Genomic DNA, 24,700 nt, shown 5'->3' with positions numbered 1-24,700 from the left:
GAATTTTTAAGACTCTTTCCAAAGGGTTCATACCTGGCTAATCACACATTTGATAGTGGAAATAAGAAACATTTGTTGGTTGAAACACGGATGCATGAGAGTAAAAGTAGTGTTTTTCCCCTGTGTGAGTGTGGGCAGTTTCCGCATAAGCATCTGTGATCCGTTTTCCACATGTGAATGAAAGCCCAGTGAGGGCAGTGGGCACCAGTCCTGCTCCTTGCGTGTCTGAATCATGCTTGCTAAGTTTCAAGCAAGGAATGCTCCGTTTCTCCCAATACCCGTGGGGCCTTTTGTATTCAAATCAAAAGCACAAAACTCTATTGTGGGGGGAAGTATGAGTCTTTATTGGCAACCAGTGGTGTCCACTTAGAGCAAGAAATATGAAGTCTTAACAGTACATTCTATATGAAGTACTATAGCTATTAATACACTTGGGTTTCGTTTGTTTTTTAAATGGGTGTCTTTGTGTGGAGCTGTTCTAATCAGTGCCACAGGCGCTGAGGAGAGGGAGGGTGCTGGGTAAGGAGGAGGCAGGCCCACCCAAATCACCGGGGAGTGGGCAGTCAGGACAGCGGGGTTCTGATTTTGCCCCTTCCCTGTGAATCCTTGGGCACCTCACCGAAACATTTAAGGCCTCTGTATGGTAGACGTTGGAATCCGTGGCCTTCAAAAGTCCTTTCAGCTCCTTCGCTCCCATCTGCGTAATTTTTGGCATAGGCCAAGCGGCTGGTTGCTGGGGTGTTTAGCTCAGCACGAGAGGCCGAACGAGCGGGCAGTTGATTGAGGATAGACTAGACACGCGTGGGTGACTCCAGCGTGATGGAACGCGGGGTGTCCCGGGATAGGGCTAAAGCGAAGGGATTTCCAGACGAGTCTTTCCCAGGCCAACTTTTAAAGGTCGGAGGAAAGTTTCTTGTGGGGTGGGGGCCTAGAGGGGAAGGCAGGGTGGGCTCCGACGCCTCCTCGCCTTTAAGCGGGTGGCCCCTGCGCTTCCTCCGTTACCTGGAGCGGGGAGGGGCTTGGGAAAGTTTGTGTTTGTTGCTGGCAAAGCGCCGGATGGGAGGCGCGGGCGGGCGGGCGCTGCGGTTCTTCCCTTCTGCTTTCGGGAAGCGGTCGGGGCTGCACACTCGGATCGGCGGGGCCGGTTCCCGGGCCCGGCCGGCTGGAGGAGGGAGGGAAGGAGGCGGGAGGGAGCGAGCGGAGCCAGGGGCGCACGTACGCCCCAGCGCTGGGATTTATCGGCTCGCGAGGAGAGCGGAGCAGGCGCGCGGCCCAGGCGGAGGAGCGCCGACTCTGGAGCAGCCGGAGCTGGAGGAGGAGGAGGAGGAGAGGCGGCGGGGAAGGAGGAGGAGGGGGAGAGTCGCTCCCGCCGGGCGAGCATGGGGCGCCTGGCGCCGAGGCCGCTGCTGCTGGCGCTCCTGTCGCTGGGTGAGTGTGCGCGGGGCTCAGCTGGGCGCAGGGAGTCTGGCAGGGCCCTGGAGGGCTCGGCGGGGCGCGGCTGCAGCGCGCGGCCTGGGTCACTGAGGGTGCCCGGGCTGCTCCCGGGAAACCCGGCCGGGGTGCGCGGGCTGCTTGGCCCGGCGGGGAGCGGCCGCGGGGCCGCCCGGAGCCTGGCGCGAATCAGCCCGGGCCCCGCGCGCAGGGTGCAAGTGGCGGATCCGCCAGGCCGAGCCTCGCCCCCAACATGTGCCGGGGGGAGTGGCCCGGGCCGGCTTTCCCCAGCCCTCCCTACCTGTTGGCCGCCGGGAGCCCGGCTCACCTTGAACTCCCGGCCCGGAAGGTGCTGCGGTCCCGGCCCGGGTTCCCCGCTCGAGAGCGGAAATGTGAGCCTTTGATATGCCCCGCCATAGCCGCCGCCGGCCGGGTCTCTCTTCGCCCAGCCCGCGCGGAGTTGCCTTTCCAGGGAAGCGAGAGAATCCTCCAACTTCCTTCCACGAAGGTCACAGGGTGGCCCGGAGCGTTACAATGGAAATCGGCGGGCGAGTCCTGCCGTCATTTTCGTCGTGGCTAGATTGTCTGCCTCAGTCTTTTCTTTTAGCTTTTCTTGAAGCTGCCTAGCTGCGTATTTATACACAAAGACCTAAGAGCCTGGCTTCTCCAACTTTTTCTACCTGTTACTTTTCCTCCCTTACTGTCCCCTCATCTTCCACCCTCCGGAAACCCTCGGTGCCCGGTGAGGTTTTGGCCCAGCGCCCTCCCCCCACCCAAGGAATCTTTTGTGGGTTTTTTCCCTCTCCATTTTCCATTCACTCCATACACAGACACCATCTTCACGTAGATCCACATGGTGATCCTAGCCAGCCACGGAAATATGTTTATTAAGTGCCCACCATGGTACCCCAGGGCCGACTCTTAAATGCTTTGATATTCTTGGATCCTTGTGGTCAGCGTCAACCAGGACAAGATGATTCTTATGACCCGGCCTGGGGTTCTCTTCCAAGCCCCTAGAGAAGGCAGATCTGAGTCTTTTACAGAGCGCATGGTGTGCGGTGTCCGTCCCATCCAGGTCCCAGCTGCACACAGGGCAAATGACTACTCTGCACTTATGGTCGGAGGGTCCCAGAGAAGGCCTTCTATAGCCACTCCCCTACTGGGGACACCGGGGGCCCACACTGCTCTAAGCCCCGTGACTCCTGCTGCTGGTAAACCAGCCTTGCTAGCTTCTGTGTTTTCTTCCTTCACCTTGAAGAGATTTTCTGAACTGACTCCCTCAGAGAGCTCGTCCAGCCACATTGCTTCAGCTTCAGCCCATGTGCAGAAAGCTTCCAGATCTTCCACTTAGTTTTATGGCATCTTTTCTATAGTCCCTGATCCTAGTGCTTTGTTTTTATTTTTGAAACAAAGCCTCACTCTGTCACCCAGTCTGGAGTTCAGTAGCACAACTATAGCTCACTGAAGCCTCAAACTCCTGGGCTCAATTGACTCTCCCACCTGAGCCTCCTGAAGTGCTGGGATTACAGGCATGCTCCACCACACCCGGTGGTAGTGCTTTTAATCTTTACTTTTCACTGCGGGACCCTTGTAAGTTGTATGTTAGTGGTGCACTGCTGTTACAGTCCACACACAATTTTTATTGACTGTGTGTGTCTAGGTCAAGCAGGGCCGTGGCCTGGGTTTGCACAGATTGTGCACTGTGCAACTTCGGGAGCTGCTGTTCACTTTGTAGTCTGTGTGAATGACTCCCCCTAGAGTTGTGCAGTTCTTTGAACAACCTGGGTACCAGTTATGAGGGTGGGATGAGGTAGAACTTTGAAAACTTTGAAAACAATGCCCTTGAGTAATCATAATGAGGGGGGAAGAGGGAAGGGGGCAAAGAGAGACTGACAAAAGCAAAATAGAAGTGGGGAAAGCACAGCTTGGGGAAATCTTGATTGTACTCCAGCATATCCTGTCCTGGCTGGATGCCTCCTATGAATTACACTGGGAATTTCTGTGGTGTCACTAGCCGGTGCCTTTTTACCTGACAGTTCTCTGAACCATTGATGACCCTCCTGATAACTCTGCTGCCACAGAATCTCACTTGGCGTGACTTCAGCCTGACCTCTGGGAAGGTCTCCCTGTGTTACACTACTCTAGCACTGTACTGATCCCTGAAATGTAATACATTGATAAGCAAGATCATCTTTCCTCCTAGGGAGTAACCTGAGTATAATCTTGGTATCACTGCTCTTTTTGACCTCCACATTCACATAGTCTCTCAATTCTTGCGTCTCCCCATAGCACAGACTCCAGCTTCTTCCTTTCCTTCCTGTTTCTACGGCTACTGTCTTAGCCCAGGTCCCAATTGTTCCCACACAATTGGTGTCTTCGTGGTTGGTTATTTCCTCCAGCCTCCCTTTTAAGCTCATCCTTTTCCTAAATGATCATTTTTGGGGCTCCCACCTGTTCTCACTGGGTCCTTATGACTTTCCTCCAAGGAGATGTTGCCCCTAGTGTCCTCCCCTCCAGTCTTCTCTGGCTCACACACTTTGTTCTATCTAACCTGTTTGCTCTCCTTTATGTAGACTATATTAAACTTTCCGGCCCCTTCTACTTCTCACCTCTTGCCTGTGTATTAGTATTTCCTTTTTCCCCTAAAACTCACTTTCTCCATGAAGCCTTTCTAAACCCACCTACCATGATCCCACCAGAACCCACCCAGCCACATAGGGCAGGTTTCACATCCATTGCCTGTGTCTGATCTGTCTTGCCCGTCCACTCAGTGTGGCATTTCTTGAGTGGCCACTCAAGAAATGTGCCACATTCACAGAGAGAGTGCCACTCTGTGTGCAACCGTGTGTTCAATACTGGGAGTCCCAGACAAATGACCAAGACACAGCATCTGCCTGAGCGGCTGGTGGGTGTGAGTGGACAGAGAATAAAATAGCTAACCACAGGCCTGAATGAAATACCTGACGTGGAAACCAAGTGTGGGAAACAAGGAAGGGGATGATTAATTTTGACTTGGGGGTTGGGGCTGGTTTTGCTGAAGAGGTGACATTTGAGCTGAGCCTTGAGGATAATTAGAATTTTGAAAGAAAGGATAGAAGAGCATTCTAGGCTCTGGGGAAAAGCCTAAAGTGTGGATGAGTGAAAGTACATGGCTCATTCAGAAATGGCACGTAAGTTCTATGTAACTGGGAGGAGGAGGAAATGGGGGTGCAATTATTTGGGGGAGGAGGAAATAATGGGGGAGGAAAGGTGGGTTTGAGATAGATCCTGTAGGTTTTGCGTGCTGTGCTGAGGAGTCTGGACTGGGAGGGGTAGATTTCTTGGCGCTCTGGGTGCTGCCAGGCGGTCTGTGCCCTGTCATCAGAGCATATATTTACTTCATTGTATGTAATTGTCTGTTCCCTACTCCAATTGTTTCCCCTGGGGGCAGGGGCCACATTGGTTTTGTTCACTACAATGTCCCTATTACTAATAGGATATATAACCCATACTGGGTGTTTGTTACGTATTGGCTGACTGAATACTTATAAATATATATGTCGTTTTATCTGTGGGAATGGGTAGCCATTAAAAGTTTGTAGGGCGAGATTAGGAGGACAGGGTGATGTGTTGAGGAGGATAAACCCTCAACTAGTGCAACATAAATTGGAGAGTGGAAGGCACAGAGATTGTAGGGTGGGATTAACACATTTTCTTCATTTATGTCTTTATTTTGGTAAATCTATTGAGATACTTTTTTAAGTGTCAAAAGCATCACATCAGTATTTTAGAATTCAAATAATATAAAAGGACTTTGTATTAATCAGGTAGGCTAAACTGCTCTAACAAACTCGAAGCATAGTGGTTCAGACAATAGATGTGTCTTATATAACAATGTGAGGGAGATGCTTCAGAGGGAAGGGTTGGGTGGGAACCCTGCTTTCCACAGTCATTCTGGCTCCCCAGCTGGTGGCAGTTCCGCTGTCTTCAACTCACAGTTTCTAAGATCACTTTGGTAGTCATCTTCACCATTCCAGCCCCTACAAAGGAGGAAAAGAGTGTGGAGTAGAATATATGGAGGCTTTGTGGGTCAGACTTGAAAGTGGCACACGTCATTTCTGCACACGTTCTATTGGAGAGACTTTGGGCCCGTGCCACACTAGCTGTAAGGAAAACTGGGAAGCCATGTGCCAGCTACTATGGAAGAAGGGAAGGACAGATTTTGAGGGAACAGCTAGCAGTCTCTGTGTTACTTATAGAGGATACAAGGTCAAAAGAAAAATCTGGGCTAAACATGTCAGCTCATGCCTGCAATCCCAGCACTTTGGGAGGCCAAGGCGGGAGGACTGCTTGAGATCGGGAGATTGAGACCAGCCTGTGCAACATAGTGAGACCCCCATCTCTACTAAAAAATAAGAAAAGTTAGCTGAGTATGGTGGCATGTGCCTGTGGTTCCAGCTACTTGGGAGGCTGAATGGGGAGGATCACTTGAGTCTGGGGAGTCAAGGCTGTAGGGGACCGTGATCGCACCACTGCACTCCAGCTTGCCCAACAAAGTGAGACCCTGTCTCAAAAAAAAAAAAAAAAAAAAAAAAGGAAAAAAATGTGTCCACCCTCCTGCCCAGGCACAGCCACTCCTGTCTAATGTGTGTGTGTCTCTGCATACTGAATATTTTGTTTGTTTTTTTTCCTCATAGCTTCTGTACAAGGCTTTGCACCTAATGGGCACAGACTAATAATAGCTACTATTTCTAGATGGCATATCAAGCATCAAGCTCTGACATACATTCTGGTATTTATTCCTCACAGCAATACTTTGAGAAAGTCACTATTATTTTCTCTTTATTACAGATAAGGAAACTGATGCCTAGAAAAGTTAGTTAACTGGTCTAGAGTCATACAGATATTCCCTAGAAGACCCAGGATCTGATCTCAGGACTCCATTCTGTCTCTTCTAAGGAAGAGTTGACTTATAGTCGCTAAACCTTATGCTGTGTATTGCTTGAGATTAGTTTAGGTGAAGAAGGATAATAGTGGTTTGAAAGTGAAAGTGCATTTAAAAATAGGAGGATCCAGGATTAATGCAGCCCAGGCACACTTCCTGAAGGGAAGGATAGTGCCAGCATGTACCTCAGAGGTGTGGCATCCCTGCAACCCTAGCAGGTGGCCATGTCGGCTCTGAGGATGGGCCTAAATGCAACTGTCTCTGGAAAGCCTGAAGGAGGAGGAAGGCCAGCGGGAGGAACCCTAGTGAATCCATCCAGCTTTAACAGTCTTTGAAGTGTTGTGGCCTTCAGAGATTCCTTGGCACTCATTTTAGCCTTGTTAACAGAATTCCTGTATCTGCCAAGCTGATTAATGCCTGCCCTGGCTATAATTATTCTTATTAGCCTGCTGAATAGGAACTCTAGTTGTCAGTGATCATTCCTTGCAAGGCAGCAAGCTAGTCGACATTTATGTGTCTATTTTGTTTTAGCGATGAACTGCTTTGCTGATTTTCCACCCATAGATTGAATGTGCATTTTCACATTGGCACTGCGTCTGGCAGTTAAATAAGGTGTGTGCTTGTCTGTCGGTGTGTGTCTGCATCTCACTTTATGAAACGAAGTTGGAGGGATGCTGTCCAGGCAGTTCATAGCTGTTTTCGTTTAATTGCATTGGTCTCTTCAAGGCAGGGTTGCAAGGGTCATTTGACTCTGCTTTGGGAAAATAACTTGAACTGGCAAAAATTCTTCATAATTTATCTTCTGGAAAAGGCGAAGTGCTGCAGTTGGCACAGTCGGTGGATTTTTCGATCTTGGACTATTTCTCCCCACACCAACTATAGTCTTTGGGAAGCAACAGAATTCGACCCAGTAGTTAACACTGTCGCGTCCCAGCAATATGCGTTTCCATTAGGCTGGAGATCATGGCTCTGTGTATTTGCTTGTGTTCTTTGAAGGCTGATTTTCCACAATACTCTGTAACTGTTTGTGGTAGATTATGGAGTCACTCAGCAGCATGATTCAAGTCTAAGTAAAATGTTCTGGGCCCTTAATTGCATCCTGTTTCACACCTTTACAAGCAGTTGGAATGTGAAAATATTTACATCACTTGGGGTATTTCACAGGAGTGGAGAAGAACCCGTGGCTACTGTTGCTCTGTCTAGGATGAATTTGGCTTAGAATAGTGAAGAGTGAAATTGTGCCTTAGGGTTCCGGGCACATTTCAGAGTGGGTGCTACCTTGGAATCCTAATGAAATAGAGATAGTAGGCAGATAGATGAGTTACTTCTTGGAGCTTAAAAGTGACTCTAAGCCAGGAATATTCTGATAATGGCTCTTCCTTGCTCTTCTTTAGAGCTGGGCTAGACAGAACTTCCCAGCTAATGGGCCGCAGTAAGGGACCCACATGGGTTTCAGCTGGGTTTTCATGATATTGATACCCACAGGGCAGGGGCTGCCTCTAAATCCAAAGGCCTGCTTACCTGGAGAGCTACACAGATATTATCATTTCCTGTGTGTGCTATGATTTGACGAAGGATGGCAGTTCTCTCCTTCACTTGGTGAACTACAGCCCTTTAGCCCGAGCCTTGGAATGAGCTGTTTGAAGATGCAAGGTGAGAAGCTCAGTAACACGGCTAGCAGCTCATTTATTCAGCAAATATTGAGCAAGCGCCTGCTATTACACGCCGGGCATTGTTCTGAGGATTGCTCTATGAACAGAGCAGACTCAGATCTGCCCTCAAAGGGTCGGACAAAATGCACTAGATGTCAGAAAGTGGACGATTGAGATGAGGGTCAAAGGGCAGGTTCTTGGCAATGCCTGCAGTGAGGAGACAGGAAATGAAAGGGAGAGTGCTAGGAGTAGTCAGGGAAGGGGAGAAGAAGTACCGGGAGAGCACAGCTCTCGGAAGCAAAGCAGAGATGGGTGTGAGTGGACTCGTTAAAGAGGGATTGGTCACATGCTGCTGCAGAACTGGAAGGATAAAGACAGAGAAGCCCTTGGATATGGGCACTGTGAAGTCTGCCCAAACAGTGAAGGAGGAAGGGAAATCACAGAACTTGAGAAGTGGGTGGGGTGGGGAAGGAACTCTGAGTCAGAAACGATCGCCCACCTTTTCAGGTGGTGTGGAGCAGAAGATCACTGTGAGGGTAGTGGCTCGGGGCACGGCAGAACCAGATCAACTTAAACAGGATCCAGGAGTCTCCAAACAGGCCCACAGGCCAGCTGGGAGACTCTCATGGCAAAGGACAGGCTGAAGAGCAGTGAGCAGCCGTGACTACTGGGTGTGGACTCCAGAGAAGGTGGCATTGGGGGTTGGGGTGCAAATAGAAACCCTAGCCTTGAAAAGCCAGAGAGGAGAGAAAGGAGAGGGAGAGGAGAGCATGCAGAGAGCAGTGTGGTGCTCTCTGCAGTCTCTGCAGTGCTCTCAGACTGCCCTAAGAGTAGCCCCAAAGCTTCCCCAGATGTGCTAGTTAGAGGTTATCTATATGTTCCCTTGTTCCCTGTCTCTCTCTTTTTAGGACAGGGTCTCACGCTATCACCCCGGCTGGATTACAGTGGTACAATCACAGCTCATTGCAGCATGAAACTCCTGGGCTCAAGCAGTCCTCCCATCTCAGCCTCCTGAGTAGCTAGGACTGACTGCACCACCATGCCTGGCTAATTTTTTATCTTTTTTTAGAGGCAAGGTCTTGCTATGTTTCTCAGGCTGGTCTCAAACTCCTGGCCTCAAGTGATCCTCCTGCCTCAGCCTCCCAAAATATTGTGAGCCACTGTGCCTGGCCTATATGTTCTTTCTTTCTTTATCTGCACACATATAAAGTTGCCTCTGTGTCCCTCTGGATGTCTTCTTCCATGTTGATTGGTGGAATTAACTTACTCTCTGATAGCTTTTTGGTCTTTGGCTGTTAGGCAGAATCTCTAGCAAAGGGACTCTTGCATTTTGTAATCCATCTTTCTCTTATATCAGCTAAGAAGATTTTAATAGTTTGTATTACAAATAAGCCATAACATGTGTGTTTTTAAAACCTACTTCTGTTCTTTACTCTTCCATCCTTACTTCATCTCCCAGTTAAAGAGGAAAAAATGGGGTTCAGGCTTCAGAATCAGCCTTTCATTTGAATCCTGCCTCCCCTCAGCGTGAACCTTGGACAGATTTTCTAACCTCTTTGAATCTTACTTTCTGTCTCTGTGAAATGGGAATAATACCTCTCTTGAAGGTTTTCCATGAAGATTAAAAACAATATATTTAGAAGAATGCAAACATTAGGGTGTGTAAGTTCCTAGAAATCTGCTACCCCAAGTGTGTTCTGTGGACCACCAGCATTGGCAGCACCTGGGGGAACCTCAGGTCCAACCTTGTGAATCAAAGTTTGTATTTGAACAAGATCCCCAGGGGATTCCAATGCATGCTAAAGTTTGAGAAGCATGTCTGGAGGAGTGTTTGGCACACAAATTACTTGGTAGTCTGGGCTTTCTCAGTGGGACTGAGGCAAAGCCATGGTCAGAGTCAGAGCTGGAGGAGAGTGGGCTGGGGCTGGACCCCATGGGAATGTGACAGACATTCAGTTAGCAATGAAGGATGGAGGATAGCTTAGGTCTGTAGTGGAGGCAGTGGGCCTAGTTTCCTGGCTTTATCCCACCAAGTTTGGCAGCCTAAGAGAGACAGCATCATGTGGTCTCTCCATGGAATGAGGGTGGAAGGATGAGGGATAAGGGAACCAAGGGAACTGATGAGAACATCACAGGAAAGAGTAGCCAAGCAATACAGGTGGGATAGGCAGGTGAGTGGGGCTTCCAGGCCTGATGCACCTGCAGAAGGTTTGAGGGCCTGGAGGGCATGATGAGGGCATAAAAGCAGATTCTGAGGTGCAAGGGAGTGGGTAATCTAGAAAAGTAGGAGGTGAGGGTCAAGAGAGGTAACTTCTGAGTTCCGGGTTTTGGCAGCAGAGATCTAAGAGGTGACAGGCTGGATGGCCGGTAGTGACATAAGCATTTATTCAGAATTTTCGCCTCTTCCACCATTTTGGCTGGTTGAGCTAATATCTGACTGGGTTGGGCCTGAATGGATTAGGAGAGAGGGGTGTGACTTAGAAGCATTAGCCCCAGGCATCGTGGGGAAAAGGCAGTAACCTATGACTAAGATGAATTGGGGGTTGGGGACCAGGTGTGATGCAGAGAAACCAATATGAGGGTTCGTTCCTTCCCAGGAAATTCTTGTCTGCCTTTTTTGTAGCATTTATTTTGTGCCAGGCACTATGCTTTTTTTTTTTTTTCTTTCCTTTTTTTAGAGAGATGGGGTCTCTGTCACCCAGGCTGGAGTGTAACGTTGCAGTCATAGCCCACTGCAGCCTCAACCTCCCAGGCTCAAGTCATCCTCCCACTTCAGCCTCCTGAGCAGCTGAGACCGGCTAATGCACTTTCCATAGATGAACTTATTTAGGAGGCTTCATAGTCCCATGAGGGTAGGCACTATTGTTACCCCTATTTAATAGATGAGCAAACTGAGTCACAGAGAGGTGAAGTCACTTGCTCAGGGTCACAGTGTAAGTGGCAGACCTGGGATTCAAACCCAGATAGTCTGGCTCCAGAGTGTGGGTTCATAACCACAGTACACTAGTATGTCTTTACATGTTAGTCAAAATAGATCTTTGAAAACACTGAAAGGAATTGATATAGTTAGCTAAATTGTGATAACATTTGTTTCCTTGTCTTTCAAGACAGGAGGCTTGGATTTTGGCCCTCGTCCTTCTACTCACTAGTTTTGTGACCTTGGACAAGTTGCTGAATAGCTCTCAGCCCCTATAAAATAAGGGCTGGGCTAGCTGATCCCGAAGGTCTCCCCTTCCATCTCCAGAATTCTTTTGAGTTCAGGCTGACCCATGCTGTTGGCCATGTGGCCTCTTGGCGCAGCCCTGGCTTCCTGCCCATCTTCCGAGCACTACTTTTGATTCTGCAGCCTGTGCCTATTGTCTCTCACCTGCCTGGTGCCTCTTCACAACAGTGGGTTGGTGCCTCTGAGGGCTCTGGAAATTGTTCGGTCCTTGTATAGGCAACTGCTGCCTCATTCCAGCCCATTTCCTGTGCACTAAAGATCTTTCCCTGTGGTTCTCTAGGGTACAGAGGTGTCCCCACCACCAGGCTAACTGGGCTTTCAGGCAGACCTCTGGGGGAAGTCACAGAAACGGTAAAACAATAAGCCATTTCTAGGTGACAGACTGTTTCTTATCATTACTGATTTTTTTTGTGTGTGCAAGTTTTGATTGAGGATATCAGCCATGAGTAAGCTGGGGCTGACTAATCAAGCCTCAGCCCTCACAAATGTGACTCGTGTCTTCTCCCTTCAGCCTAGGAAAGAGCCTAGAAGATGTTCCACAGGTTGCCCTTTTCCCAGTGTACCCCAGACCACAATGAGAAAAGACACAGACATCTTTAGATATGTATAAATATTGCCACTACTTTGGATTTTACACCCTTCCTGAAGGGTAGAAGAGTTGAAATACTTTAATTTTTTTGAAGCAGGGTCTTGCTCTGTTGCCCAGGCGGGAGTGCAGTGGTACAGTTTTGGTTCATTGCAACCACTGCCTCCCGGGTTCAAGCAATTCTCATGCCTCGGCCACCCAAGTAGCTGAAATTACAGGGATGTGCCACCACACCAGGCTAATTTTTGTATTTTTAGTAGAGACAGGGTTTTGCCATGTTGGTTAGGCTGGTCTCGAACTCCTGGCCTCAAGTGATCCACCTGCCTCAGCCTCCCAAAGTGCTGGGATTACAGGTGTGAGCCACCATGCCCAGCCGAAGAGTTGAAATTCTGACATCTCCAATCAATAGACTCAGCTGGCCAAAAAGTGTGCTCCTAGCATTTGGGGACTTTCTTCCTTTTCATTGCTTTGGTCTGAACAAGGAAGGTTCAAAATGATGCTGGATAAATACCACCTACTAAAAGGATACATTCTAGAAAGCCGACGTATTATAGAAGGAACTTATGTGTATGAGCTCAGTCCTCACTGCATCTTGGCTGCTGCCTGGCCCTCCCTGGCTACTTTAAGGTGCTACTGTTGATGCTGCTGCTAAGCCCAGTGATTTTATCTCAGTGGTTTTGGATGCAGATATTTTTGAGGCTTAACAAGAACTCATGAATTCTGGGCCATGTTTGAAGTAGCTTGCTGTCTTGTTCTGTTTCGGAGGTGTAGGGGTGGATAGTGCTTTGTGAAACCATTGCCCGCTTTAGGATGTACTGAGAAGAGAATATTAGCTGATTTGGTGTCTGTCCAGTGTACACTACTTTGCTTATGTTGCAGTGAGGAGTTAAAAAACACAGATTTTTGGTACAATTATTCATTTTTCCATTTTCTGAAAGCTGGCACATCCAAACATTTTCTTATTTATTAGAAGACATTACAGTCCATCATCTTGGGTTGAGAAATCCTTACAGTAAGTTCCAAGTTAAGACCATAGTGTCTAACTCACGGCATGGCACAGCACAGGGTACTTAGTCACATTAGTCAAAGTAAAAAGTTATAACCCTTGAAGAAGTAAATTATTTGTGTCCAATTTTACTCTTCAATACAGGACATTGCTGCTTTTCTTTGTGATCTTATTTTTTTAGTACTTCAACAGCATTAATGGAATGTTAATTGTGTTTCTGACATTGTGCAAGATTACAAAGTCCAAAATGGAACGGAACCAGTTACAAGTGAATGGCGGAATGGATCATAGGTGTTTTTTAAAGGCCTGGGTGAATGAGTTATTAGATCACTGTACATATGGGGCTGTCAGAATTATAGAGATGGAACGGAGGCCAGGGGCTGTTATTATTGAAAAGCTCCATGGAGCAGGTGGGGCTGAAGAGTCGGGAGCCAGGAGCAGGACATATGTTTCAGGTATGAAAGTGGGCAGTGCAGTTTCTCAGAGGTGGGAGCAGATACATGTGTACAGGTTGGTGTCCCATTTGGGGATTAGCTAACTTAAGTTGGAAAAATAATAGAGACCTTAGAGGATGTGGATATTAAACTCTGAAGAAGGGAGGTTGCTGGAGAAGAGGAATGTGAGCAAAGTCACCCTGAAAGATGTTGGCAGCATCGCCAGCGCCCACAGAGCAGCTAAGAGCCAGTATGTGTGAGGCTGGAGAGGTCCGCCGGGGCTTACAGGAAGCCAGCCTGCTAAATTAAGGTGATCAGTCAGGCCATAATCCTATTTTTGGTCGTTTCTTATAAGGAAAACAACTCACAAAACAATTACGGATGTTCCCCCCAGATAGTTTATCAGAGTGTTTCTTCAAAGGACTATGACCTGATAAGAGACACGTAAGTTTTAGAGCAATGATGGGGAATTTTAGTTGGTTTTCTATGGAAACAAGGTTTATGCAATCATGTGATCTATTCATCGGAGCCCCACTTTCATTACCATTTATGCCACAAACAAGTTTCAGCGGAAACTAGTATGAATCCCAGAAAGCCTAGTGTCGTACCTGGCTCATAAATAATTGGGGTAGGTACCTTTGTTCACCCATCTAGGGAGGGCCACAGAGGCAGCAAGGTGGTATACACTGCCCAGTGGTACTGTCAGGGACCCCACGTTCCAGGACCGAGTTAGCTCACACCACAGGCTGAAAGATAGTTATCATGCAGCAGGATCTGAGTTTGGTCGTTAGAAAACAGCAATGATGAGGCAAGCTCTGCTTTCTGTCCAGTATGTTCATTTAAGGCATTTGGGACTCAAGACAAGGAAGTGTGAAAACTGAGCATATAATCAAGTGTTGGTGACCCTTCTTGAGGTTTTCCCAAGTATCCCTCACTCCAGTCCTTAGAAATGACTGCAAGATAGATGCACACAACACCTTCTTTGGTTTACATATCTGTCTTGGAGTTACTTCCAGTTATTTGATTCTTTGGATTTCAAGTAAAGCCTCATTTCCTCAGAGAAATGAGGACATGTTTGGATCCAAGAGTGCTGCCGCCTACAGCATGGGCCGGCCTGCGCCAGCTTTTGGTGATGGGCTGTTACTCAGCCACCTTCCTTCAGAGCACAGCCATTGGTTTGTGATTTATTAGGATGAGGGTTTGTGTGTCTCACCCAACCGTAAGCAGCTCCAAAACAGGATCGTGTCTGTTTTTGCTTACCCCAGCATGTAGGAACTTGAATCTTTGAATAATTGAATTAATGTATGTGCTTAGAAACATGCCTGTAAGATGTATATAGTATATATATTTAAAATTGTGAACCTTAAGTTATAAAGGGGGCAGAAGTTATCTATGTGTCCTTACTATCTTTCGTATGTGTGCTTATTTATCTTCTTTCATTTGGAAAGAATTGCATGTGACTTCTCTTCTAAGACAGAGGTTTTTGTGGTAGAGTAGGAGAAAATGAAATTTATACATGAAAAAGAAGGGGTGACTAAAGTCTCCATTCTTCCTCCTGTGTGGATTTTCTCGTTTTTTCCTTGGCAGCTTGGGTGGAAGACAGATGACTCATGAGTTCTCATTATTGTCTCTCCACTGCCTCCACCCCTTCCCTTTGCAGGGTTGATACAACCTGTTCCACCCCAGAATGGCATATGCTCCCTTCTTGGGCTTTGTCCTGGTTGGTCATAGTCTAGAGAAGCAGACTTCTTCAGTCCCAGTATATGCGTCAAGTGTCTTATGGCTGGGTTCATTCAAACCACGGACCGTCTGCTTGTCATCACTGTTCTAGGGAGCAGCCAACACTGAGCCACATCTGAGCAAAGGGGCAGTAGTACTGCTGCCTGTAGCATGGGCCTGGGCTCACTGCCTAGTTCATAACCACTATTTATTATCTGCCCCAGGTCGGGCATTATTCTGGATCTGGGAGCACCTAAAAACGTAGATCAACACAGTCCTTTGACTCCTTCAGCAACCAGTCTAAATGTGGAGGCATGACACACACAGGAAGAGAGGTGGCATAGACGAAGTGTCATCGAGGAGTGTTAAACAAAGGGGAAACAAACAACATTAGAGAAAAGGGAGAACATTCTGGGAGTACTTTAGGCAGAGGTGCTTTTGCAGAAAAGGTAAGCATGATCTTCTGTACCTGTTTATATCACTACCTATGTCTCATCTCTACCTGTGCATGTATTTTTTATTTTTTATTTTTTTGAGACAGTCTCACTCTGTTGCCCAGGCTGGAGTGCAGTGGCATGATCTCAGCTCACTGCAACCTCTGCCTCCCAGGTTCAAGCAATTCTCTGCCTCAGCCTCCCGAGTAGCTGGGATTACAGATGCCTGCCACCATGCCTGGCTAATTTTTGTATTTCTAGTAGAGACGGGGTTTCACCATCTTGGCCAGGCTGGTCTTGAACTCCTGACCTTGTGATCCACCTGCCTCAGCCTCCCAAAGGGCTGGGATGACAGACATGAGCCACCGCACCCGATCTGCATGTAGTTGTAAAGGCATTAGTGCCATGTCTGGATTGGGGACTTTTGTAAGGATCCAAAGCACCCAGATAGTTGGTTTTTACTAGCCCCAAAGAAGTGTGTAAACAAAATTGATGTGGTGAGTTTTGAGGTTTAGAATCCTGAGTGTGTCCCTTCCCAGGGTGCTGAGAACTGGTCTCTTGATTGATGCTGTGTGTCACAGTTGCCCCAGGTACATGCTCTGTGCTTTCTGTAATGAGCCTGGTGAAGGGCTATTTTTGAAAATTCATTGATGAAGGACTGTTTCTGAAATTAATGAGATTATGTACTTTTTGTTAAGCCCCCCGGATGATGATCCGAAGATCAATTCTGGCCCTAACATTCCAGAAGCTCATTGAGATAGGAGTGATCACGGTCACTGCATCAACAGGCATGCTGATGGGCTGGGGGTGTGGTGATGAGAAGCCCCTTCAGAGCCTCACAGGGAGGCTGACAGGCAGTCGGCTCCAGGTGATCTTGGTGGCAAGCAGACCCTCAGTGGGCATCTTCTAAGCTCTGCCTGAGCTGGGGGCTGAGGCGGGGAAGGATCAGGCAGGGAAGGATCAAGAAAGCCTTCAGCAAGCTGGACCCATTTGAGCTCATTAAGTCTTGATGATCAGTAGGTTTTTGCTGGCAGAGAAGGGGTGGGTAGTTTACTTTAGACAGAGGGAAGAGCACAGAGAAAGCGATAAACCGGCTGGCGTGGTGGCTCACACCTGTAATCCCAACACTTTGGGAAGCTGAGGCGGACAGATCGCTTGAGGCCAGGAGTTCAAGACACCCTGGCCAACATGGTGAAACCCTGTCTTCATTAAAAATGCAGCAATTAGCTGGGCATGGTGGCACATACCTGTACTCCTAACTACTCGGAGGGTGAGGCACGAGAATTGCTTGAACCCAGGAGGCAGAGGTTGCATTGGGCTGAGATCATGCCACTGCACTCCAGCGTGGGTGACAGAGAGAGACTCCCTCTCAAAAAAAACAAAAAACAAAGAAAAGATAAAACCATTCATAAGAGGATATTGGTTTTTAATAAATGAAGAAAACTTTTTGCAACTGTTGTGGAGGGTTGAGTTGTAGGGTCTTTTAGAGGGAAAGGATTGAGACTGGAGAGAAAGTCCTGAGTGTGAAGAGCCTTGTGTGTCACCTGAAGAAACTTAAGCCTAGCATCATAGATGAATTTGTCTGTTTTTTTCCTGATTCTGCCTTCCCTAAAAAGCTGGAGGTCCCTCCTTTCCTTTATTTACTTGATGTTTTAAAAGGTCCTCATCTTATTGGGGACTCATCTCCTTCCAACTTTTCTGTAAGTCAACATACTGTTCCATCTTTATCGACTCTGACACTTGGCCAGGTGTTAGCTCATCAACGGTCCGTGATGATGTGTTCTGCACACAGTAGGCACGCAGCAAAAAAATACTGAATGAAGGAATGAAGTATCAGATTGTAGTTAAAGTGTTCCTTAAAGGATCTTTAAAAAGCCAGGGTCTTTTAAAATTTAATTCCCTGCAAGCCAAACTGTTAAATAACACTGTACTACTTACTAAGCCTCACCAGGGAAGCTTGGCATAGACCCCTCATCACCCATGGCTTCTGGCACTGTGTCTACAAATGAGAAGGGCAGGCTTAAAGTGTTTTTGGGGAGGAGGGATGGCTGAGGCAAAGGAGGAGCAGACAGTGGATCTAGGGAACAGTCAAGGGGAGAGAGGACAGAGCTGCCTAAGGAAGGGAGTCACGTTGGTGGGGAGTTTCCCCAATTATCTCGGTTGCTTTTTATGCTCATATGCAAGTTTAAACATAATATGCATCTCTAATTCTCTTAAACTAGAGGCTAAAAGAAGGACCAGGTGTTCACACAGAACTTGGCAGATGATGTTGGCCAGTTTGAACGTGGAGAGGATTGAAAATGGCTGAGCAGGAAGGGATGCTGAGCGGTGCTTGGGCCTCTAGCAGCTGTTAATTTTGTAGAATGTGCTAAAATAAACCTTGTGGATAGATCTTGCCTCAGCCTTTTCTATCTCTGGTCCTTGGACAGAGAATTGTTTAAATCATTTCGTGTTATTGAGTTATTTTGGTTAATCATCAGTACAGATTGCCTCTAAGTGGTTTTTGCATCTTTTTTTATTATTGCTTGGTCACATAACTTCTTGGAACCTCAGTTTCCTTATTTAATACTCTCAAGGTTGAATATTAAATCATATGAACAGGAATTGCAAACTATAAAGCAATGCTATGCATGTAAGATGTCTTTTTTTTTTTTTTTTTTGCCAATTACTGAGTCCTTAAGGGGAAATTGTCTACTCAATACTTGGTTTACTGTGTTAGGATTCCATTAGGGAAGCAGAACCCTTATAAATATTGTGGAATAACACATTTATTAGAGGAATTAGACCTTACACAATTATGGAAGGAGTTGGGGAAGTGAAGGCCTAAAAAGGAGAGTTAAAGTATCAGGGAAAAGTCACTAGTGAGCTGTCTTGAAGCACTGGCAGGTGGACAAGTTGAAGCGTGAAGAGGAATCTGGAAGCCAGGCAGAATGGGCTGGTTTAGGGTTCTTGAAGAAGGGTAATCACTTAGCTCCGAGATTGCAGCCAAGCGTTTAGTGGTCTTGGGGTCATGTTGGTCCAAAAGAATAGCATTTGGGAAGAAAACAGGAGCAGAAAGAGCAAGGACAAACAGGTGCCCACTAGCACCTTCACATCTGTCCCACACTGCCTTTAACCACGAGCCATATACCAAAGTATAATGGCTTCCGCTTGACTTCCACCTCCCAAATCTCACATGAAGTTCTGTTTTGTCCAACCCTAACCCGGAACTACACAGATAAGAGGATTCTGGGATATGTAGTTCCAGCTTAGCCAGGTGACAAAACCTCACAGTTTCATAATGTAGAATTAAAGGTTTGACATGGTTCTGCCCTCCCAGGATCTCTCAAAGGCCACAAAACTGGAAGCAATGTCATAGTTAGGTGATCTAGTGCTTCACTAGTAAGAAGGAATTCAGTTAGTTAATGATCCAGTCTTGAAGAAGTACCCTACATTTTTGTTCCTCACTTGTTGGTGGCACTGCATGTCTTTCTGCCTTGCTTGCCATTCTTTTTTTTTTTTTTTCTTTTTTTTTTTTTTTGAGACAGAGTCTCGCCCTGTTCCCTGTTGCCCAGGCTGGAGTGAGTGGTGAGATCATGACTCACTGCAACCTTTGCTTCCCAGGCTCAAGCCATCTTCCTGCCTCAGCTTTCCAAATAGCTAGGACCATAGGCACATGACACCACGCCCAGCTAATTAAACATTTTTTTTTTTGTAGAGACGAGATCTGACTATGTTGCCCAGGCTGGTCTCGCACTACTGGCTTCAAGCCATCTTCCCACCTCAGCCTTCCAGAGTGCTGGAATTACAGGTGTGATGCAGGAAGGTAATGGTTGTCTTGGCAGCAAAAACTAAGAAAAGTTGCATTGACGGTGAAGAGTGTGTCAGTACTGATGAAATGCAAAGTCTTTGTCGCCTCCTTTCTAATCTTGTTTGATTTGGAGAACATGTGTATGAAGCCTGAAAGAAGATTTCCAGATATAAATGGCAGGATAGATAACATTAGAGCCAGAACTGTCATGTAAATGTTAATTGAAAACAAGATTTAAGTCTCTGGACCACCCTTGTTACCCCCGTGACCTGTTGGTCACACTGCCCCTTCCTTGTGTTTCTGTAGCCAGGCACAGGCTAACAAGGACTCAGAGAGTGCCTGCTATGATAATTTTAGCCCCTGGAAGAAATAACAGACATTGTGAGATTTAATGGCCACACCTGGGCCTTGTCATCACTTAGTATTCTTTCACCTTTTGGATTGTCAACTCTGATATTTCCCTCTGTGACCACAACCTCCTGCTTTACTCCTTTCAGATTCCCTCCTATGTGTTGAACCTATTCTTCATCCTAATTGTGATTCCCTGATCTTGAACATTCCTCCTTTTCAGTCCACCAGGCCATTCTCACTTTACTTGGCTCCTAATGCAGGGCAGACTCTGGTGGTCAGCATTTCAGCAGTGAGCTTGTTAACAACCTGGGGCCCTCTGTCATATTTCCTTGCCAGACCTCACATTGTATTATATTTCAGTAATTCACACCAATCGTAGTTTGTAAGCCTGAGCTATTTATGATCTTGCTGGGGAAAATCTCAAAGCCTGCCCATTTGAGATTCCAGCAAAGTCCTGGCATCTTTACCGCAGCTCACCTCTCCTTTGTGTTCCTTTTGTGATGGTTTCCTATTATATTTCTTCTGATGCTTATTCTAAACCTTTGTCAGGATCCTTAGCATCTGAACTCCTTTCTGCTATTTTACTGAGACAATAGAGACCTAGCAAAGAAACCTCAAGCTTTTGCCTCAAAACTTTTAAATAGTTTTACTCATCCTTTTCTCCATCTAACCTGAAAAAAAGTAAGGGCTCTATCTTTGGCTCTTTTTCCTCTCTATGGTATTCTTTCCCTAAGTGACCCCCGGCAACCTGTGGCTTTAAATACTCTGTGTGTGCTGATGACTGTCTAGTGAGTATCTCCAGCTTGGACCTCCCCACTGAGCTCCAGACTTAAACATCCAGCTGCCTACTCCACTGCACTTCTACTTGGTGTCTGATAGGGACCTCACATTTAAAACGACCAGAGGACAACCATTGCTTTCCTTGGTACAGATTTGCTTCCTTCTAATTACTTGGCTGTCTCAGTAAATGGCATCACCCTGTAGGCCAGATGCTCAAGCCAGAAGCCTGGATCATTCTTGATTGCTCTCTTCTTCATTCCCCACATTCAAAAAGTCAGTTTGCCATTTCATTTATATACAAGTTAAGTCCTGAATCTGACTGACTACGCCTGAGAGTCGCCACCACTGTCAACCAAGGCCGGTGTTCATCAGCTTTTGCTTGGTCTACGGAAACTTCCCCCATACTGGTGTCCTTGCTTCCAAATTGGCCCCATATAATCTATCTTTCCCACAGCAGCCAGACTGAAATTTCTACAAAGAGAGCAGGCTCTCTCATTTTCTCATTTATGTGCTTCCCATTTCAACCAGAATCCAGGGCCCCTGCCCCCTCTTTCATTGTAATAGGTCACAGTGATCTTTTTTTCTGTACTTTAAACACCCAAGCTTGCTCCGTCACGGTACTTTTATATTTGCTGTTCTGTGTCTGGAGCAGTTTTGCCCCAGAGCTTCAATCACTGTCTCTTTCTCATTCTGGTCTAAACTCAGACATGACCCTGTCAGAGAGGCCTTTCCTGACCACACCTCATATTGTCATATTTTAACTGAATAGCATTTGCCAGCGGGTCTACTTCATCACTTTATCACTGTCTCTTTCCTTGAACACAGTTTTCTTGCTGGCAGGGACTGGTGGCCATGTGTCCCCAGTGCCTAGAAGGTGCTTTGGGGGACTGACTGGCTGACTTTGCAGGAGGAACCCCCTGCTTGCTGCTTCAGTGCCTTTTTCATGGTTGTGCCTTCTCTTCCCTACATCTCTGTTCCTTCTCTCCTGGCTCTTACTTTCCAGATCCCATACCCGTCATCGAAAATGCACTTTCCTGGAGGTTGCCAGTGATTACTTAACCATCAGTTCATTTCTGTTTTCTCAACACCCACCTTCCTTGACTTTTCTGCATGTTTGACATTGTTGTTCATTTTTTTCGAACAAAGGCATACAGTAGGAGCCTGCTGTAGATATTGTGCAGGATGCAGATATGGGTAGGAAACAACTCCTGCTTTAAAGGAGCTTGCAGTCTGCCAGGAGCAAGTAGATGAGTCTGTCCATAAAAAAACAGTAAGTGTTACTGTAAACCCTTTCTTGAAATTCCTACATCCCTTGGCTGCTAGGGCATAAGCCTTTCTTGGTTTTCTTCCTAATTGGCTACTATTTCTTTTTTCTGTGCTGACTCTTTTTCTTCTGCTCGTGCCTTAAACATAGGACTTTGCTGTGGTTTTGTCCCATTCCCTCTTTTTTGTACAGTAAACTGTCTCCTGGTGGCCTCATTGGCTCCCATATCTTCACTGCTGGGCAGATTTCCTCTTTACCGCTCCCTCCATGCATGTGACTCCACACTGATGTTAGGCTCAAATATCTTCTAGGGGTTTCCATTCCAACTGCCTCGTGGACATTTCTACTGGTCAGAATCTTACTGTAAGAAAATAGGCCAGGCGCAGTGGCTCACGCCTGTAATCTCAGCACTTTGGGAGGCCGAGGCAGGCGGATCATCAGGTCAGGAGATCGAGACCATCCTGGCTAACACGGTGAAAACCCGTCTCTACTAAAAATACAAAAAATTAGCCAGGCGTGGTGGCAGGCGCCTGTGGTCCCAGCTACTAGGGAAGCTGAGAGAGGAGAATGGTGTGAACCTGGGAGGCGGAGCTTGCAGTGATCTGAGATCGCGCCACTGCACTCCAGCCTGGGCAACACAGCAAGACTCCATCTCAAAAAAATAAATAAATAAATAAAAAATAAATAGAAAATAGATTTCACCAGTGATTAGCTTCCCTTTGGCTTCTCTCTCCCATCACAGGTCTGCTAGCTGTCCATTCCTCTGTTGTGGCTCTCAGGGCTGCTGCCTTTTGATTCCCGTCATTGCCCTTGTTTTCATTCTTACTGCCTCTCCCCGCCATTGGTAGAGGGCCCCTGAATGATCTCTGGGCCTCCACGTCTCCTCTCCAGTCTGTTCTTGATACACTGTTTTAGTCACCCTATCTTTACCACTACCTGCCTATGTCCCCTTGTGGCCCCTTTAGGTCTTTGTTTATGCTACACCCCTTATCTCTGGTCACTTTCCTCCTTCATGTCTTCTGTTCAACCTCCCCCTCATCCAACCATTTTTCAAAGGCTCAATTCGAATATTGACACTGCATGAAGCTTTTTGTGAATCCCTTTGGATGGAAATGTCCTCATTCTCTTTTGACCCCTGAGGCACCTGTTAGTGCCTCTCTTTGATTATTTATATCCTTCCTTATACAGGTTGAGCATCCTTAATCCAAAAATCCAAAATTGGAAATGCTCCAGAATCTGAAACTTTCTGAGCACTGATACGTTGTTCAGAGGTTGTGCTCAGAGGAAATGCTTGTCAGAGCACTTCGGATTTTGGATTTTCAGATTGGGAATCCTTAACTGGTAATAATACAAATATTTGAAAATCTGAAATCCCAAACACTCTGGTCCCAAACATTTTGAATAAAGGATATACAGCCTGTATGACAGTTTCCACTGTTACACACCTCCTTACTCTCGGCATACCATACATGCCTTCAAAGAAGATCCACAAGCTGACTAACCTTTCACTCTCACTTATCATCTAGGACAGGGACTTCTTGCTCAATAGCTGTGTGTTGAATGAGTTATCTTACATTTGTCTGGTGTATCTCAGTGAGGTCTTAGCTGAACTTTTTTTTTTTTTTTTTTAAATGATTATAAGCACTGTTCTGGTAGAACCTTGTTTGCTTCTGGATGGGGTTTTGAAGTTCTGCCATATGTGACTTTATTACACATGCTCTGCTGGCTATAGCTTGTTTAATGTGCCTTGCTGCATTTTTATTACTTAGGGACTGTCTAGATGAAAGTTGGCATGATCCTTTCCTGCCACACCTCTCAGTGGCAGACTTGAGGAGACAAAGGTTTTTCATTTGTTGAGTCAGCTACTCCAATAAAGGCACTATAAGGTTTTATAAGTTTGACTTTCTGTGCATTCATTTCTAGCTCACATGTGGGCTGGGAACTCCATGTGGAAATCCATAGGCCCTGAGTCTCTCCTAAAAGCCTTTTAAGGACTCAGGAAGTGGGAATTAGGCACCCATTTACAAGGCATGCTGAAAATCATAACCTCGTTAGTTTCAGCATTTCAACTCGCTTGTACCACTGGATTCAATAACTGCTGATACTTATCTTACAAATGGTTCAGATTGGAAAGTCAGATTGTTTGCTTCTAGGCAGCTCAGTGAAATGATAAAATTTGAGCAGTAATAGAAACAATTGCAAGAATTTTTAGCAAATATGCTGTACTCTGCAGGTCTTGATTTAAAATAATGTTGATGATAACCTGATAAATAAAATCCATTTCCCATGGATATCAGGAGGAAGTGGAAAAGTGTAGATAAATGAAGTGTAGTCTTCATTGCCTTGTCTTTCTTAATGATTCCTCATGGTTGCCAGTAGCACTTACTGAAATAAACATTGCAGGAGTAGTTGTTTACCTTGAAGAACTTGCCTTTTTCTACCTGTCCCTATCTATTCCACCTGATAGAAGAAAGTCAAGGCATTTAATTACTTTCCTGAGTATTCCAGAGATAGGGAAATGGTAATCTGGAAACAACTCCTGGCTGTTAATTTTCTACTGCTGAGAAGTCAGAGCAGAGGGCTTCTAAAAGTCCCTCCTGTATGTATGATTTTGGAATAAAGTTCTCTGCACCATTTTTGAGTATAAATATGTGTGATGTTAAAGTTGGTATCGCTTAAAATAACAAAGGTAGTACATCAGAAAAATTTTTGAAGAAATTTTTAATCCAATTTCTCTTATTTCTCTCATCTATCTACTTCATATTGAAAGTACATAATATTTCTTCTTTCAGTGACTCATTTCTGTGTTACTTTGCTGCCTATCTTGGTTCCATTGCCCATGGAGAATATGAAATATAGGGAATTTTAAGCTGTTTCTTCTTGCTACTCAGATTAAAGACAAAAATTGAAAGAGAGTGATAATATATAATGCAGCTGAAGGCAAACCAAATTCAACCTATCTTTGGCTTATGCTGCACTATCAAGTTTGGGTTTGAGTCCCTCACATTATAGCTGTTATGACCTTCAGGAGGTAATTCAACTTCTTTGATTCTCAATTTCCTCATATCTGTGATAGGGGTGGTAATAGCTACCTTACAGTTGTCTT

The 24,700-nt window shown here is 46.2% G+C and overlaps 1 protein-coding gene across 1 annotated transcript in view; it reads left to right on the top strand.

Annotated features, from left to right (window-relative positions):
- Positions 1-1,177: 1,177 nt before the first annotated feature.
- The window catches only part of LOC105479109 (prostaglandin F2 receptor inhibitor), a 78,064-nt gene continuing 54,541 nt past the window's right edge, over positions 1,178-24,700 (top strand). The window contains exon 1 of the mRNA XM_011736925.3: positions 1,178-1,428. Within this exon, the coding sequence (XP_011735227.2) occupies positions 1,380-1,428 (49 nt within the window). The 5' untranslated portion in view covers positions 1,178-1,379. The remainder of the gene's footprint in view (positions 1,429-24,700) is intronic.

The sequence above is a fragment of the Macaca nemestrina genome, chromosome 1, assembly GCF_043159975.1.
Source record: "Macaca nemestrina isolate mMacNem1 chromosome 1, mMacNem.hap1, whole genome shotgun sequence".
NCBI classification, from domain to species: domain Eukaryota; kingdom Metazoa; phylum Chordata; class Mammalia; order Primates; family Cercopithecidae; genus Macaca; species Macaca nemestrina.
This window is presented reverse-complemented; position numbering and strand designations above follow the sequence as displayed.